The sequence below is a fragment of the Nesoenas mayeri genome, assembly GCF_963082525.1.
Source record: "Nesoenas mayeri genome assembly, chromosome: 17".
Taxonomy (NCBI): Eukaryota; Metazoa; Chordata; class Aves; order Columbiformes; family Columbidae; genus Nesoenas; species Nesoenas mayeri.
Genome location: NC_137565.1, coordinates 2,886,974 through 2,903,375, shown reverse-complemented (window position 1 = coordinate 2,903,375; position 16,402 = coordinate 2,886,974). Strand labels below are relative to the sequence as shown.

The following is a 16,402-nucleotide window of genomic DNA, read 5'->3' as shown; positions in this document are numbered from 1 at the left end:
TAACTCATCATTGCATTTCACACCCGAGTATAAATGAGTTTGGAGTTTGCACCACTGCCATAAGCAGTCTGCAGAATAGGCCCAGCCTGGCAAACACAGCTACAGATATTGCTATTATCTCTATCTATAACGTTGTCGGTGCAGCCATGGGGCTTGTTCTTAGGAAGGACCTTGAGCCAGGTCTGGGCTGAGTGCTGAAGCACTTGTGTTCCCCATCTCCTCACTTTGAAAGCAAGTGGCTGTCAGATTGCACTTGTGGCTCTAATGAGAGAAACCTGAAGTCCGGACATGCATTTTGAATCCCCTACCTTAGTCTTTTAGAACAATAAAACTGGGTAGAATGACCATCACAAAATGACAATTTCAAAATGGTCTGAATTTCCCAATGGAAATTGTGTGGTTTTGGAAATTCCACCTACCTGGTTAAATGCCTGTTAATCTCTGGCCTTTGATGCTTGATCATCCTCCACTTAATTCAGCTGGATTGATTTCAGCAGTTGTAAGATCAAGACCTTGGGTAATTAAAAAAAAGAACAGGTGTATCTGAAAATAACGCAAACCCAGAAATATTCTTGCTGGCAGATAATGTGACTGGCCTGTTGGTACAGGACATCACAACAAGCTTTCCTGCCCCATCCCAAACTTCCCCAAACACTAAGGTATGGGATACCTCGCGTCTCAGTGCAGGAGTACGTGATCTTCTTATCAGTAGATGTGGCAATTTAGGATCACTTAAGATAAAGAGCATTACAAACACGCTTCAGGCTCATTGTGACATATTTCAGGTTTTACATTTTCGCCAGTGAAAGCTGGTAGTAGGGGAGAAAAATAATGATATTCTAAGTATAGCTATTGGACTGCATTGAATAGCGCTGTTTGCATACTGTTTCTGTGTACCATTGCTATTCACCGCTAAGACAAAAAGCAAACACATATCTAACATTGGATGGGGAACACTTGGCTTAAACTCTTGCTATTGTTTCTAAGTAGGAAACAAACCTTAAGAGTATATCTCGCGGGATTCCTATAGCCAGCACTTACATCTGAAACCACAGCAGCTATTCCAGAGAACAGTACTTGGAGAACCCATTTGCCAATAAAAACAAATTAACGTGAAAAGAATGTTTCAAAAAATGACACTTCCAAGACTATTCTGCACATGTCTAAAATTAAAAGGGAATAAAACTTCTGTTTTCATTAGTTTCAATTTCAGCATCATGTCGTTTGCCATCCTTTACTCTCTATATTCTTAATCTACCATTTGCCTCAAATTGCTTGGAGACAATATCTGCAGACCCCGGTACACACAATTAGCCGGGGCAGGGGAAAGCAGAGCTATTGCCAGAATTAACTGCACAGCAAACATCCCTGCTTATGGAATAGGCTGAAATAAATGCGGTGTCAAGCCTACCAAGCCATATACAAGGCTTTGATTTGTAAGATGCGGGGACAGCTTTCAAAGTTGCTCTGAGAGGAGCCAGGGAGGGCACAGGGGTAAGGAGCTGTTTGAAAGAGGGAGAAAGAAGAGGATAGGAAGAAAAATCATCCTCCTTTTTTTGTCTTCCATCCTTACCCAAACACTGAGCCAGATTCCGCAGGCTAAGGAAGTAATTTCAGACTGTGCTTCTAACACAAACAAGGAGCAATAATCAAAATAAAGCACAAAATAATCCAAACCAGAGAAAAAAAGCCAAAACAAATGGGTATGGCCATGCTGTGGCTGTATAAATAGATGCAAGGGGCCGAAGAAAAACACACACCATAGGGTTTGATGTAGCTCAGCAAGTCCTTCCTAATGGGCTAAACAAGACAATACCAGGAACAATGCTGCAGAAAAGGTGCAAAAGAAGGCATTCAGGAACTACCACAAAATTACAGTTTTAAGGTTATTATGAGAATGAGCCATTTACTCTAGGAACCACTCGCTTTAAAATCGTGTTACAATTGTTCTCTTTATAGCCCCAGCCACCATAGCGAGCCCTGGCGCCCCTTCCACAGGCGGCGCAGAGCAGCACCGCGTGCCGTTCCTCTGACCTGCTATGAAACGTCCGTGTTCTGCTGGTCATTGCCACCTCTGCTCCCACACACCAGGGCTGGGTGCCTGTTTGGAGGCAACTTCGGTGGCTGCAGCCAGATCCAGTCACTCAACGTTGCTTCACACTGAATTAACCAGAATTAATTCCTCTGGGGAGCAGTTTTCCCTCATTCAGGCTCCTCACAAAATGACCTGCAAGTTGAGGGTAAAGTACAAGCTTTGGAATTAAACCCGTACCACGCAGCATTTGTTTTCTTGTCAGTCCACATTCCCTCTTGTTTTACCTGTTCACCCAAAGGGCGCGTAAACCTTTGCTGACCTGAACATTAAACCCTTTCCCAATTATTCTTGAGGACCACTCGCTACTTTTGCACTGCATTAGTCTAAACCAAGGAGGCTGTGACAGGCAGTGCAGGGCAAACTGTGCTTTTTACAATTACGTGTGAGGATTGGAGCCAAGCACCTGCTTCAAAGCCCGGAGAGGTTAATTGCAACTCTCTCTCCCTTGACCTGCACACCAGAGCCCGTTGCTGGCCATCCTGCCCCCCTGGTTCCAAACCCTCTCAAATTCATGTTCTGATGTTGTCAGGCAGCTCACAATGGATAGCGGTAGGCTGTTTTAAACAGGTTTGCTCTGTGCATTTTAGATGAGAGGGTGGCACTCTAAGTTCTTGCTGTGTCTTCTGCGCAGTGTTTGCAGGAGAGATTTAACTGCATTTCCCCTCTTTGTTCCCTCAGAATCACCAGGTCAAAAGAAATCTGTGCATTAAATCACCTGCTAATGTAACTCAGCCTGTCTCTCCCCGCTTGCCCCACAAACCTAATTTTCACAAATTTAATTTTCCTTTAAATTCTTTGGTTTGCCTGTACCAAATAGAGCAAACCCAAATTCCAGACAGAGAGCTGGAACAACAAAGGTCTCTCCTCAAGTTTTCTTATCAAGGCTGGATTATTTTCTGGAAGATACACTTAGTGAAACGTGCGCTCTGAACTCTACACAAAACCACTGCATCAACTTCTATAGCATAGTTTTATATACTGATTTATATTTACCTTTTTGGTCAGTACATAAGTGACTGAATGGCTCTGTCTAGACATATACTCTATGAAATGTGTAAGCCTAGCCTGATATTTTTACAGCTACAATTAAAGTCCATCTTTCAGTTCCTTAATTTACCACCTTTCTTGCCTGCTGACAAGAAGACAAGAATATTTTAAGCAGCAAGAAGAGAGTCTGAAATAATAGCTGCTGCCATGTCAGATATTAGCTATTCCCTTGATCCAGTCTTGATGTTTATCCCTCCCTCTTTGAGTTTTCTTCATTATTTCTGTCTTGTATTAATTCTCACAAACCTCCCTAGATGGAGGCTTTATGATTTAGAATCTCAACTGCTCATCCAATTAACAGGCTTGATTAATATGCTTACACTTCCAGAGACATATGTGATACAATATGAGGGTAACACAAAGATTCTGAGTGTGGTACTGCTGAGCGTGGGGTCCAGTTTAAGCTCTTTATCAGATAGCTAGTTTCTTCAAGAGAAAAACGATGTTATTCTGAGATTTAAAGCAGGAAAAGCTTAATTTCAAAGTTGTATGTGAGGACAGCCCGTGACCGAAGAGAAGGAGGAAAGAAAAGAAAGGCTGCTACACATTTTCTGTCATGTTTCCTGCCTCAGTAACCCCTCATTCCCGTTAATATCAGAAAAGATTTGAGGTATGTTTGCGAACCAAAACCAACCTGTGCTTTAGCGTATTCCCCACTGAAGTCTACATGAGTTATCTCAGTGACACCATCAAACCAGATTTTAATCACTGGCTTAGGCAGAATCCCTTCAGATCTGAGTCGCAGTGCATTGTACGACATGACACAGAACAGTCCTGACAAGAGAACAAAGTCCATTGCAGTAGCTACAGCTCATGGGCTACGGTTTTGAAAGATTAAAACCACAGTCCATGGATTCTGATGGAGCCCATCACCTCTCTCTTGCTTCAAAGCAGAATGGAAACCCATATATAGATACAAATACATGTACACATGTACACCTATATCCATATAAATATGTTATACATTAATCTAAATATCTGCATATATATTAATATGAAAGTATACCCACACACATTCATGAATATATTAAAACCCTGTACCTTATGAAGAAGGAGTTCTGTCCTTCTGGGATGCAGGTCAAACGTGTCGCTACGTCCTGTTATGTCGGCAGGATCTGTGCTCAGGACCTTGATTCTGTGCCAAAGGATCCTGAGACCAGGAGGGTAGACCAGTTGTATGGAGCCCACATGCTGGTTTCGGCAGGAATTTCCTATCATGACACAAAGCAACTATGAATACATTTTGCTAAAACTATTACTGAGAAGTTCTAAAAATCACTGCTTCTGCTGCACTTCTGCTCATGAGCCATACGGGGATCTTTGAGCATTACAGTGCTCAAGGAAAAGGAAAAGATTCTGGTTTATGATTCTGAGTCAGTCTTTTTTCTTTCTAACATATGGCCCCATTTTTTCCAGGTTCTTTAAGCAAGTTGTAAACATAAACTTTGATGCACATGGAGTTTGATTCATGAAGAGTGTAATTTGCCTAGTATAAAAGATTCACATAGATTATATAACATCATTAAATTATTTTTGCAGTTGGAGTAGTATCCATTGAGGAAAGCAGAACTGTTTCCCGAGGGTCCGTTTATCACTGTTTACTACTAATTAGAAAACTGAAAATACAATATGCATGACTCACATTATCAGTGTTGTCTTTGGACTGATGTATCATTCCTCCCGCTTCCTCAGGAACATTTTATTCATTTCCTAATTAATCTTTCTTTCTTTTTTTTCTTAAGGTTTCTGACAGATGTGACTCCATCTTCGTTAATGGCAAGGAAATGAAAAGCAAAGTGGATACTATTGTTAACTTCACTTACCAGCATTTTACCACCCAGTTAGAAGTGACGGTCTGGGTTCCGCGGCTCCCACTGCAGATCGAGATCTCGGATACAGAGCTGAGCCAGATCAAAGGCTGGCGGATCCCCGTCACCTCCAATAAAAGGTACGTTGTCAGCACTGAACAGCCCAGATACTCACCCCCGGCCTCTCATTTTACAACACAACAGAATTTTAGAGTATTTCTTAAAATCTAAGCTCTCTTGTTTAAAATTAGCTTTACAGTCTGTCTTAGCCTTCACGAAAACAGCCAACAATTATATCAGTAGGCTCCGTTTTATCCTGATCTATATACCTTAAAAGTCAGCGGCTTTGCCTGAAGCATTAATCGATTCCGCACAATCTCAGGAAATCGTATCACACGCTCCGACGTGCAAATCTGAGGAAAAGGAGCTGGATCTCTCCCACCCTGTATGTAACACTGTGTGTGTGTGATGTTCAGCACAATGAAACAGGGTTGGGAAGGAGTCGAGTCCCTGGGCACTGCGGGGGTTGGACTAGATCATCTTTAAAGGTTCTTTCCAACCCAAACCATTCTATGATCCTATGACTTTGGATGGTTTTGAGCTTGATTCCCACCATTCCTTACTGAAAATACCCAATCTAGAATAACCACCATTTGGACAATTTGCAAGATTAAGAATTTCAAGGAATACAGCTAGATTGGTGGATTTCAGGCTAAATGGAATAATACTACTGGAGAACAAGGCTTGACACCAGCTCAGATTTATAATACAGGGAAAAAACATTTCTAGCAGCAAAAGCTATATCGCTAAACACTGTGGCGGTTGTAGCTGAAGCACTCGCTTTGCCCAGGAGAACATCTCGGCTGTTGAAGAGCCTTAAGGAGCCCAAACAGACAGCTGTGGAGTAGAATTATCTAACACTTTATGAGGGCATAAAACTAAGGGTTATAGGACACAACAGGATACTCAGATAACACACTCCAAAGAAGGGGACTGACTTACCTCTTGGCTATGGGGACATTTTTTCTGGCGGTGACAGAAGAGGTGATGAGCATCTGGCACAAGAGAAATTGGTGTGTTTGCTTCAGAGATAAAGGCAAATTTGCTATTTGCGGCAAGAGATGTGCTGGGTGGGGAATAAACTTATGCCGCTGCTCCAAGTTTCACTTAATTTACCTTCTTCTGCCTGTAACGTGCCCGGTGCTGTGACACCCCCTCAGGTACAGCTCCTACTAGAAATAGTGGGGATTTTGCTGAGTGAATGGCTGCAGAATTAGGCTGTTGTTGTTAATTGTAGATGTAAACTTTCAATAGCAAGCTCGGTGAGTTAGACATTCACCTGTGGTTAACGGTCGTGGACATTCTGAGTTTAAACCCATTACACACAGTGCTGCAAACTTACCCCCCGGTGTCCAGCTCTGATTTATTTGGCCAGCTGAGATAAAGATAACGGTCTGTTCAGCTGCTCTCTCTGCAGGCTGGCAGGTGATAGAGTCTGTTCAGCTGCTCACATCGCAGTTGAACTGCTGGCACGTGGAGGGTGGAAGAGAACGCGTGGACACGGCATCACCCCAGAATTGCAGCCGGTAGCTCATGACACCGGTGTCATCAGTCCCTGCCTGTGTGAACGGGAAAGGTTTCAACTAGAAACAGATTATCTCTTGTTTTATGGAACGTTCATGTGGATTTTTTTAACTGTAGGGGGTGTTCTAAATCAATAGGCAGTCTAGGACTGGCGTTAGTTGTGCTCACTCTGACATTTACTTTGTACATAAGGTTTTTCCATTTCCTTTCTTTTCAGATTTGGATGGGTTTTACCTGAGGCTTAGTGGCTTTTCCTTTTCTTTTCCTCTTTAATTTTTAATTTGCTTGTACCCCCATCTCCTTCCTAGCTCCATGTTTCCCAGTATCCTAAACACCCAGGAGATTTTATGATGACCCAATGTACACATTCCTCACCTCACCACAGGCAAAACAACTTTCTGTTCTCCAGTAGGGTTGGTACCTTCACACCACTCCCTTGTCTTCTTGTCAAGAACTAAACTTTGCTATAAAGTAATTCGTCAATAAACAGAAGGTAAAATGAACGTTTCTCATAGGGATTGTGCAGAGACAGTCCAGTAACCTCCAAACATCCCTCGTCTCCTCTGGTTCCCGCACTCTCAGCCTGTCTGCTGGTTCAGGTGAAGGGCTGAGCCAGATGGCAAAATATAACTGGGTTTACAATAATCTTTTCAATGTTTTTATTGGTGCTGTTGACAGAAGAAATGCTTCTGAAACTACTGTCTCAGCATGGCTGTTCTTCATCTGAATATGACTGCTTCTGTTGCAGCCCTGAAAAAGTGTTTATATGCCCCAAATCACATCTGTTCTTTCCAACGATGTTTGTCATCTAATAAAATGTATTGCTTCTCCCTATAAACCCTGTCATGTTTGTAACTGTAAAACACATGTGATTACAGACATGTTTGCTTACCTAACTTATTGAATAATTTTCACAAAGCAATAAAAAAGACAGGGTCTTTACAGACTTTTACAAACACCACATGCCTACCTCGCTTCGAAATGTGTCTGTTTTCACCTGGGCTGAACCGCTCTAAGAGCAGGAACTTGTGAGAGGAACACAAAGAAAACCAGGCTGATTATATGCCACAAACCGGAAAAATAATAGTTTCTCTTTATGAAGAGCACCAATACAATTTACCAGATCGGTCTGTAAATATATGGCAAACCTTACTATTACCCAGAGGAGAATGTGATCCACAGCGTGTGCTATTGCAGCTACGAAGAGCCTCCCTTTCCAGGGGACACCGGATCAGCTCATGACTGGGGTGTGGGACACGGTTCTCCAGCTGGCATGGGCTCACAGAAGCTGCTCCTGCCATGGGCTGCAAAAAGAGCCCACAATCTCAGCAAACAAAAGGTGTATATTTAAATCGAAGTCAAATATCAGAGTGTAGAAGAGGTCCGGGGTGACTCTGCTAGTCTAACAAGAACATTCATTTTTATTCCTCATGCATCTGCAAATTAATTACCTTCTGCCTGAAGTTCCCGCACTGGCTCTATGCAGGTACATTTACACGGGATGCGCGGCTCCAACTTGTACTAATAGGAATTGCGTGGCTAAAATCTCACAGAACAAACTGGAAATTTAATTTAAGTAAATATCTGCAACTGGGATAAGCACGTTGTTTTCCTGAGGATCCCAGGGAGGGCGACTGCAGCACCTGCTCTGGGTCAGGCACATGGATTACTGGACTTTAATCAGCATCTGGCTTTACTGAGCAAGAGCTGACAAAGCCATTACTGAGTCCCCGTCACCGCAAACCTCCGACTGGCATAAACCTGCGGACCACAGTTAAGCCAGACATGCTGGTGCTGCTGAATGGCAGCTGGTTGAACTAACAGTTAATGAGGTGGGGGCTCTGCGTGGGTCCTATCTAGTACTAGAGACAAAAGCAGGAAAGCTAAGCTAAGTTAAATGCAGGAAAACAATAAACTGCTTTAGTTGAACCTCTGTGTGAGTGCTGCCACTCAGAAATCAAGCCATACGTTAACGCAAGTTAGGTGAAACTGGATTCAAACCATTCCATTTGTGAATAACAACACCCACACAAAGCTTGAACACGCTGTAAATTCGCTCAGTTAACTGACTTTCATGTCCTGTGGAGATAAGGCCACAAAGACTTTTGTTAACAGGTAGGCTGGATTTTCAAGTTCTGTAAAGGTACCAAATCACATTTCATCTTGAACTGTGAGTGGAGTGATGTGAAACTTATTTTTGTAGCTCCCACTAAATCAACTTCTAGTGCCGTGTATTTTATATCCGACACAGATTTTTTTTTCAATTAGAAGGGTTGCAAATGTTTTTTAAATACATGACTTTTTAATGAATATTTCAAATTCAAACCCAGCAAAACTGATTTCTTTAGGGGTTTTTTCAACAGGAAATTACATCTGGCCCAAGAACCTGATGCCTGATTTGAGAATGGTGCAAATTAAAAGAGACATCCTTAAACTGCTCACAGACAGTGTGTGCAACCTGAACTTGACAGATCACTGATGAGATGGGTGCTAGCAGGCACCCCTGTAACAGGGCTGCTGTTTTAACTCGGCTGTCTGGCAAAGACTTTCTCTGTGTGAAATGTAAATTAAATGTAATTCTGGCAACCTTGGTTCGTTCCAGAGAAGCAAAACATCTTCCAAGCAAGTCTGCCAAGCAGCAAGAAATAGGATAAGAAGGATTCTGAAAGACATCCAGAGCTAATCCTAGAGATGACCAAGGGGAAAAACCACAATATGCAGCGATAGCTTATATTCATGAAGACAAGCCTTAAAAAGAAAACGAGCTCACTGCTTAATGAAGGATTTTAAGTCTGCTGAAAACACTGTAACTACAAGTTTAAGACTCCAAAGGGAACTATGCAATTCAGTGGTTCTCAAACATTTTGTTGGGCCCATGGAGACAAAACACTAAAATGCTCTGATTTAGTAACTGAATCATGGATTCGTGGCTTTGAAGTGGAGCCCTTACCTTTGTTTGTTAGAGATACCACAAGGAAAGAGCTGGACTTGAGTCATCTTTTTGTGGTCAGTAGTGGTGCTGCCCGTGCAGTGTGAAGCCTGGAAACGCAGACAGGGTCGCTCTGTGCCCCCATTGAACACTCGGGATCTCTGGTCGCTCTTCCCACAACTCACATTTCTGAGCTGTAAGGGACTGGGGCTGAAAAGTACTTTTTCTCAAAGTTGTTTTGAATGTATTTCTTATTGAACAGTCCAGTAGTCTCAATGTTTTAAACAGTGAAAGTAGAAATAAATAAGTGCAGAAATAAATACGAATAACAGTAACACATTGGATCTGAGTAAAATATTTGGTTATGGAACAGAAACAGAAAACGGAATTGTGTAAAAAATCTCAGCATGAATGTTGAACTGTGGACATTTTTCTTCAAGCCACAGAACCCTGTTCTGTGTCTCTTTTCCCATAAGAAAATGGGTTCCCATGGGTTCTGTGGCTCCTTCCCCAAAATCCCGTACATACTTCTTACCTGAACAGCTTCTGTACATTTTTCTCCTACTCTGCTAAAAGAGGGTCAGATCCCAAAATCTCAGAGCTAACCTCATTTTCCCAAACTTCGAGATTATTCAGAGCTGGGTTATGGTTTAGATGAGCTGAAGAGGGTCAGAATACAGGAATAAATTGGCAGTGGGAACATTAAGGAGTTCATAGACTCTTTTATAAAGCCCAAAGCACTCTAACCAGGCATGGGCCACCTAAGCTCCGAGAACATCCCCCTTCCAGCCCTCTCCCTGTGCCTGGTTTGCTCACTGGATTCAGCTCATAGTGACACTTGGGAAGGGGAGAACTACTGAAAATTCCCCTGAAATACCCAGCTAGTCTAATTATGCAAGACTCATTTATTTGTGTAACATAAATCCTATCTTAGGATCCTGTTTTTTTCTTAACAATTCAGTGGTTATTCAGTGATGTTGCATTCAATGACTAATGACGGACACTGTTGTTTTACATACACAAAAGCAAAAAGGCTGTACCAAATTCCATTTACTTGAGGCCAAATATATATATATATATATATATATATATATATTCAGCTAACAAGTGATGCATTGAAAACGTATTTCCAGTGTATTAGATTCTGTAGCGCCAGGACTTTCTATCATTTTGAAGAGCACAAGGGCTCGTCTTAGATACTTTTTCAGCATACCGTTTGCCAGCTTTGTCGTACAACAATTTATAACAAAAGCAATTCTGTTTTATAATAGTTTTTCATAGCTGGTATTTCAAAGGAAAAGATAAAGGAACACAGTAAACATGAAACTACTTCTCAAATACTGTGGAAAATAAGAGGCTTACCCTGTATTTCGCACCCTTGTTATAGAAGTGGCTTCAGGCTCAATGAGAAAAGGAGGAAGGCAAATTATTTCTGAGCAGTGAATTCCACAGCATGGGAGCATAATGAGTAAAAAAAAGTGTGACCACCTAGTGCTTAATACCTGACTTGAAAGAGGTAAGAGAATCCATGTATTTGTCCCAAGGAATAAACAACAGCGAAGCAAAACAAAAGAACTGATGGGAAGCTGGGTTTTAAACCAGACAAAGTCCTGTGAGGTGTGACAACACAGCTATCATGCACAAATTGCTGTGATGCTTTATATAAGGCTTATGGAAAGCACTTATATATTATATATATATATATATATATATATTTCCTGCTGCTTTTCTTACCCCTTTGCAAGACCTGATTGCCACTTGGAGACACGGTGAGCAAGCAGTGGCTCCACTGAACTCTCAGCAATTGAAGATGTATTTTCAAGTTGCTGTGAGGTCCCACACAAACATCTCACCTGGATTTAGTAACCTACACAACTAGAATCTGGTTTCCTATTCCTCACACAGTAGCAAATAACAATAACATTAATCTATTTGAAAATGCCGTGCAACTGAGGCTCTGCAGCGGCAATGCAGGTAACAACCCCGCATCTGTTCACAGGCCGACCCGCGACAGCGAGGATGAAGAGGATGATGAGAAGAAAGGACGAGGGTGCACCCTGCAGTACCAGCACGCCATGGTGCGAGTCCTCACGCAGTTTGTAGCCGAATCCTCCGAGTTTGGAGGCCGCTTGTCCTACCTGCTGGGCTCCGAGTGGCAGTTCGACATCACTGACCTTGTCACTGATTTCATGAAGGTAGAAGAACCCAAGATCGCTAAGCTGCAAGATGGACGAGTTCTGGTTGGCCGCGAGCACGGCATCACCACGGTGCAGGTACGGCACACGGTGCAGGCATGGCACACGGTGCAGGCATGGCACATGGTGCAGGTACGGCACACGGTGGAGGTACGGCACACGGTGTATGTACGGCACACAGTGCGGGTACGGCACACCGTGCAGGCATGGCACACGGTGCAGGTACGGCACACGGCGCAGGTACGGCACACGGTGCAGGTACGGCACACGGTGTAGGTACGGCACACGGTGCAGGTACGGCACACGGCGCAGGTACGGCACACGGCGCAGGTACGGCACACGGTGCAGGTACGGCACACGGTGTAGGTATGGCACACGGTGCAGGTACGGCACACGGCGCAGGTACGGCACACGGCGCATCGACAGCTTTGGGCGGTACAGAGAGAGTTCTGCATGAACACACACAAGAGCTACTTAGCTTATAAAATTAATTTGTGACTAGAAACATAGCGAAATTGTCTGAACGGTGAAACAGGTGACATGATGCACACACACTAGCTTTTCATTTAAGTGGGACCTTATGCACCTGATAGGAAATTTTACCAAAGATCTACAGGCATCTTTATATGCTTAAACATCTTTGAAAAAATAGTTCCTTTATGTTCACAAAAAAAGGACACAAAAATAACCTTCAGGAATCTTTCAGAGTGTTCATGTTCACCACCCATCTCTCTAACTTCATGCATATTTCTTCATCAAAAGAAAGGAATACAACCCTTGGGGCTCTTACTAGCTGTAAGCACCAATGATGTTAGAGTCACACTAAGTTTCCTTTGTAGTCAACAAAAAGAAACAGGTACTTTTAGGGCTCCGCTCCTTTCAGCCTAAAACAATCATCACACAGAGTTCAAGGGATTTCTGCCCTTAAAATGTCCCTTTTTTGCAGTGACCATGGAAAAGCAGAGAGCAGTCACCTCCCATGCAGGTACCTGAGGTGTCTGATGTTAGTTTTGATGAATCACACCTCAAATATTATGGGCTTGAATCAGCTGTTTGTGGCATCAGTAGAAAGGTGGCTGGCTGCTTCGGGGCATGATAGAAACGAGGGTTTAGAGCAAACTGACAGGACTGTTTTGGCATTGAAAAATGGAGACACCCCGTGGGATTTTCAAAGTCCTTTTGCAAATCTCACTTTCATTCCATTCAGGTCCCCTGTCTCTATAAAGGCATTAGGCCAAGTTCCTATCAGCCAGGCTTTGTACACTTATTTACTCCCTTATTGAGTCTGAGCGTTAATCAGTGTCTTCCACTCTGTCTTGTGCTATACTGCATTCATAGGTTTTACAGACCACATAAAAATTACTTTTAAAAAAAAAAACAACAAATCCATTTAATTTAATCAATACTCCATTGTTGAGATGGAGCTGCAATTTTGAAGTGATTGGTTGTTTTATTAAATTATTTTTGTAAAGAAAGTAATTTAGCAGCACATGAGTGCTATGTCTTGGGGAAAACATCAGCTATAGTTTATAGATGGATGTGACAAAGCTGAGATTAATCCGAAGTGTTATGCCAATCAGAGTCTAATCTTGTTCTACAACACAGTTAATTGCCGTTTCACGCAAGGCGTTTGCTTTCTCTTTCAAGGTTCTGTCACCTCTTTCCGATTCCATCTTGGCAGAGAAGACAGTGATAGTTCTAGATGACCGTGTAACCATTACAGACGTGGGAGTACAACTGGTTTCAGGCTTGTCCCTCTCCTTACAAATCAGCAAAGGAAGCAAGAGAGCTATCGTTTCTACCATCTCCGCATACGATATCCTTCATACTCCAAAACAGGTATCATCCAAAATACTGTACGGCATTAATTTGGTTACTGTGCTTTGTCAGAAGGCAGGAAAAGCTACTTGCTGTACCTTTTAGCACAGATAATGCAATTTCACATAGGAAAGGTTTACTGACCAACTCCTACAGGTGCAACCACCCACACAGAAGGACCATTAAACTCTTCAGAACCAGCGTGGGGACCCGCACAACGCAGGGGAATGATGGACACGGCTGTGCACACGTAATGCTGTAGAGAGCACAGACATCCCTCTCAAGACCTTTTTCCTATGGGAAAATATGGCTTAGCTGTGTGAGCAGAGGTAGAAACCCCGTGCCTTAAGAACCTCAGAAAGTCAGTGCAGTCAAAAGGAGCTTTTGGCTGCACGTACAGAAGTTTGGATGATCTGCATCGCTGAAATCTGATGAGTTTGTGCTTACTTTGAAGTGAATAACCTGAGGGATTAAATAGCTTTCAATGCAGACACAGAATAATGTACACATATTTTTGGTTTTTCTTGTATTTATTATAGAATTGAGACTCTATATCACTAGAGGAAGTGTAACTAGTTTTAGCACTAACAATTTGCAGGTGCAAGACATGGATTTGGTCAAAACACCCTTTAAAAAAAGGTGGTTTTGTGAGTTTTTCTATAGTTCCCAGCAAGGACAACACCAGTTTTGTGTATTTCACATAATCTCGTATATTTGAAAGCATGACAGAAAATTTAAAGCATTTCACTGGGATGTGTTCTTAACCTGGTTTGTTTCAAGGGCTGAATGGGATCACCATTCCAGCACAGAACAGCTCTGCACTCTCTATTAAATACAGCATTAAAACTGCAACGCTACAGAAATTCCCCATTATAGAGCCCTTATAAAATTAATTAACCAGGACTTTGGAAATATGATTATTTCCATCATGAGGCCCTGGCGTTCAAAAGAGGCTTCTCACTCCAGCCTGAAAAAAGAATTGTCAATGTTGTTTTTCAACACCTTCTATTAAATTTAGATGAGCACATCTTTGATAGTTCCTAAAGATGAGATAAATGCCTAAATTGTCTAGAGAACATAAATCTGCAGGAAGAAAGTGAGAAGCAGGGCAGACATTTTGATTTTCTTATATTTAAAAAAAAAAACAAAATAAACCATGATATGTGCTCTCTTACCTTTCACACTTGTTTTCCCCCAGGAAGCCATAGTCAGTGCTTGGATTTTGTTCAGTGACGGGTCAGTGACACCATTAGATATCTATGACACCAAGGACTTCTCGATCACCATCACTTCGCTGGATGAGATGGTGGTGTCTGCACACCAAAACCTGCAGTCCAAATGGCCTGGGGTGGTGGCAGAAGGGGACGGGCAAGGACCTCTGATTAAAATCGAAATGGTCATCAGCGAGCCGTGCCAGAAGACGAAGCGCAAGAGCATTCTGGCTGTTGGGAAAGGAAGCGTCAAAGTGAAGTTTGGTCAAAAAGATTCTGACCAAAAAGGAAGCACTAATGACATCGACGATGTAGACAGAGATTTTAAAAGCCATGCAAGCAATTCCATAGAGAAAACCGCAGAGCAAGAGAGGACAGCACAAGAATGGTCCAAAAACCACGAGGACATGTCCAGTCAGGAGGACAATGCAAACAAAAGCACAACGTTCATATCTCCCATTGATCAGGAGTCCCTGGAGGATGACCAGCTCCAAAATAACCCAACTGCCTTCACGGGTTTCCCTGCGCAAGTAGAAATACCGGGAGAAAACAACCCCAGCGATCTCACATTGACTTCAAGAGGATTAACAGATTTGGAGATCGGCATGTACGCCCTGCTGTGTGTTTTCTGCTTAGCAATCTTGGTCTTTTTGATTAACTGCGTGGCGTTTGCTTGGAAGTACAGGCATAAAAGGTTTGCTGTGAGTGAGCAAGGCAACATCCCCCATTCCCATGACTGGGTCTGGCTTGGAAATGAGGTGGAACTGCTGGAAAACCCAGTTGACATTTCGCTCCCGTCGGAGGAGTGCACTACCATGATCGACAGAGGAATGCAGTTTGAAGAAAGCAACTTTCTCCTTAATGGGAGCTCTCAGAAGACTCTTCATAATCATATCCTCAGATCTTCTGAGTACCTTTGTGACAAAGAAGTTAAAAGTGAACCTATAAATCCTTCTGGGCCAAAGCAGAAGCGAGTAAAGTTCACTTCATATACAACAATACTGCCGGAGGATGGAGGCCCCTACACCAACTCAATTCTATTTGACAGTGATGATAATATTAAATGGGTATGCCAAGATATGAATCTTGGTGATTCCAAGGAACTTAGGGACTATATGGAAAGACTGCAAGACAATATGTAAAACTACTTTCTTATGTTTGTAATCACCTTTATGCCTTCTGTTTATGGATGGTGGAGCAGTCAGTCCAGTCAGCAATAGGAACACGACAGTCCAACCTTGGAGTTACTGAGATGCTAACCTGGTATCACTGAGCAGGTACGAGAGGCTGGCTGAGTTAAACCTGCTTCACCACAAACCAGGATGTGCCCCTAAAACAGCTGCCTGTAGGTGTTGGAGGTGTCACACGCGATGGCTGGTTTTCTATACTGCCTGGTACTAGCAAAATGCTAATACAACTACGCTCAGACTCAGAGGAGACTTCATTTGTTTGTCATCTCTCATGAGAAACGGTAAATCAGAAAAGAAAGGGATATTTGTTTGCATTGATTTTTCTAGTCGTCGTCCTTTGTAAAGCACAGTGGACATTTCTCGCGTACAGCCTGAAACGAAGCTTACCTAAAAGGGAGCTGAATGAATCTAATTTTATTGCCTATGTGCAATGCAGCCAAGTAGTCCTATTATTTTCTACAGATATGAAAACCCCCATGTGGTTAATTTCTTTGCCTATTGTTTATGAATTTTATTTGATTTAGG

At 42.6% G+C, this 16,402-nt stretch overlaps 1 protein-coding gene across 1 annotated transcript in view; it reads left to right on the top strand.

Moving 5' to 3' along the window:
* TMEM132B (transmembrane protein 132B) overlaps window positions 1-15,829 on the top strand; it is a gene marked incomplete at both ends in the record, with an annotated part of 212,651 nt that extends 196,822 nt beyond the window's left edge. The window contains 4 exons of the mRNA XM_080355208.1: window positions 4,885-5,090; window positions 11,463-11,736; window positions 13,306-13,497; window positions 14,675-15,829. Of these exons, the coding sequence (XP_080211334.1) occupies window positions 4,885-5,090; window positions 11,463-11,736; window positions 13,306-13,497; window positions 14,675-15,829 (1,827 nt within the window). The remainder of the gene's footprint in view (window positions 1-4,884; window positions 5,091-11,462; window positions 11,737-13,305; window positions 13,498-14,674) is intronic.
* Window positions 15,830-16,402: the final 573 nt, after the last annotated feature.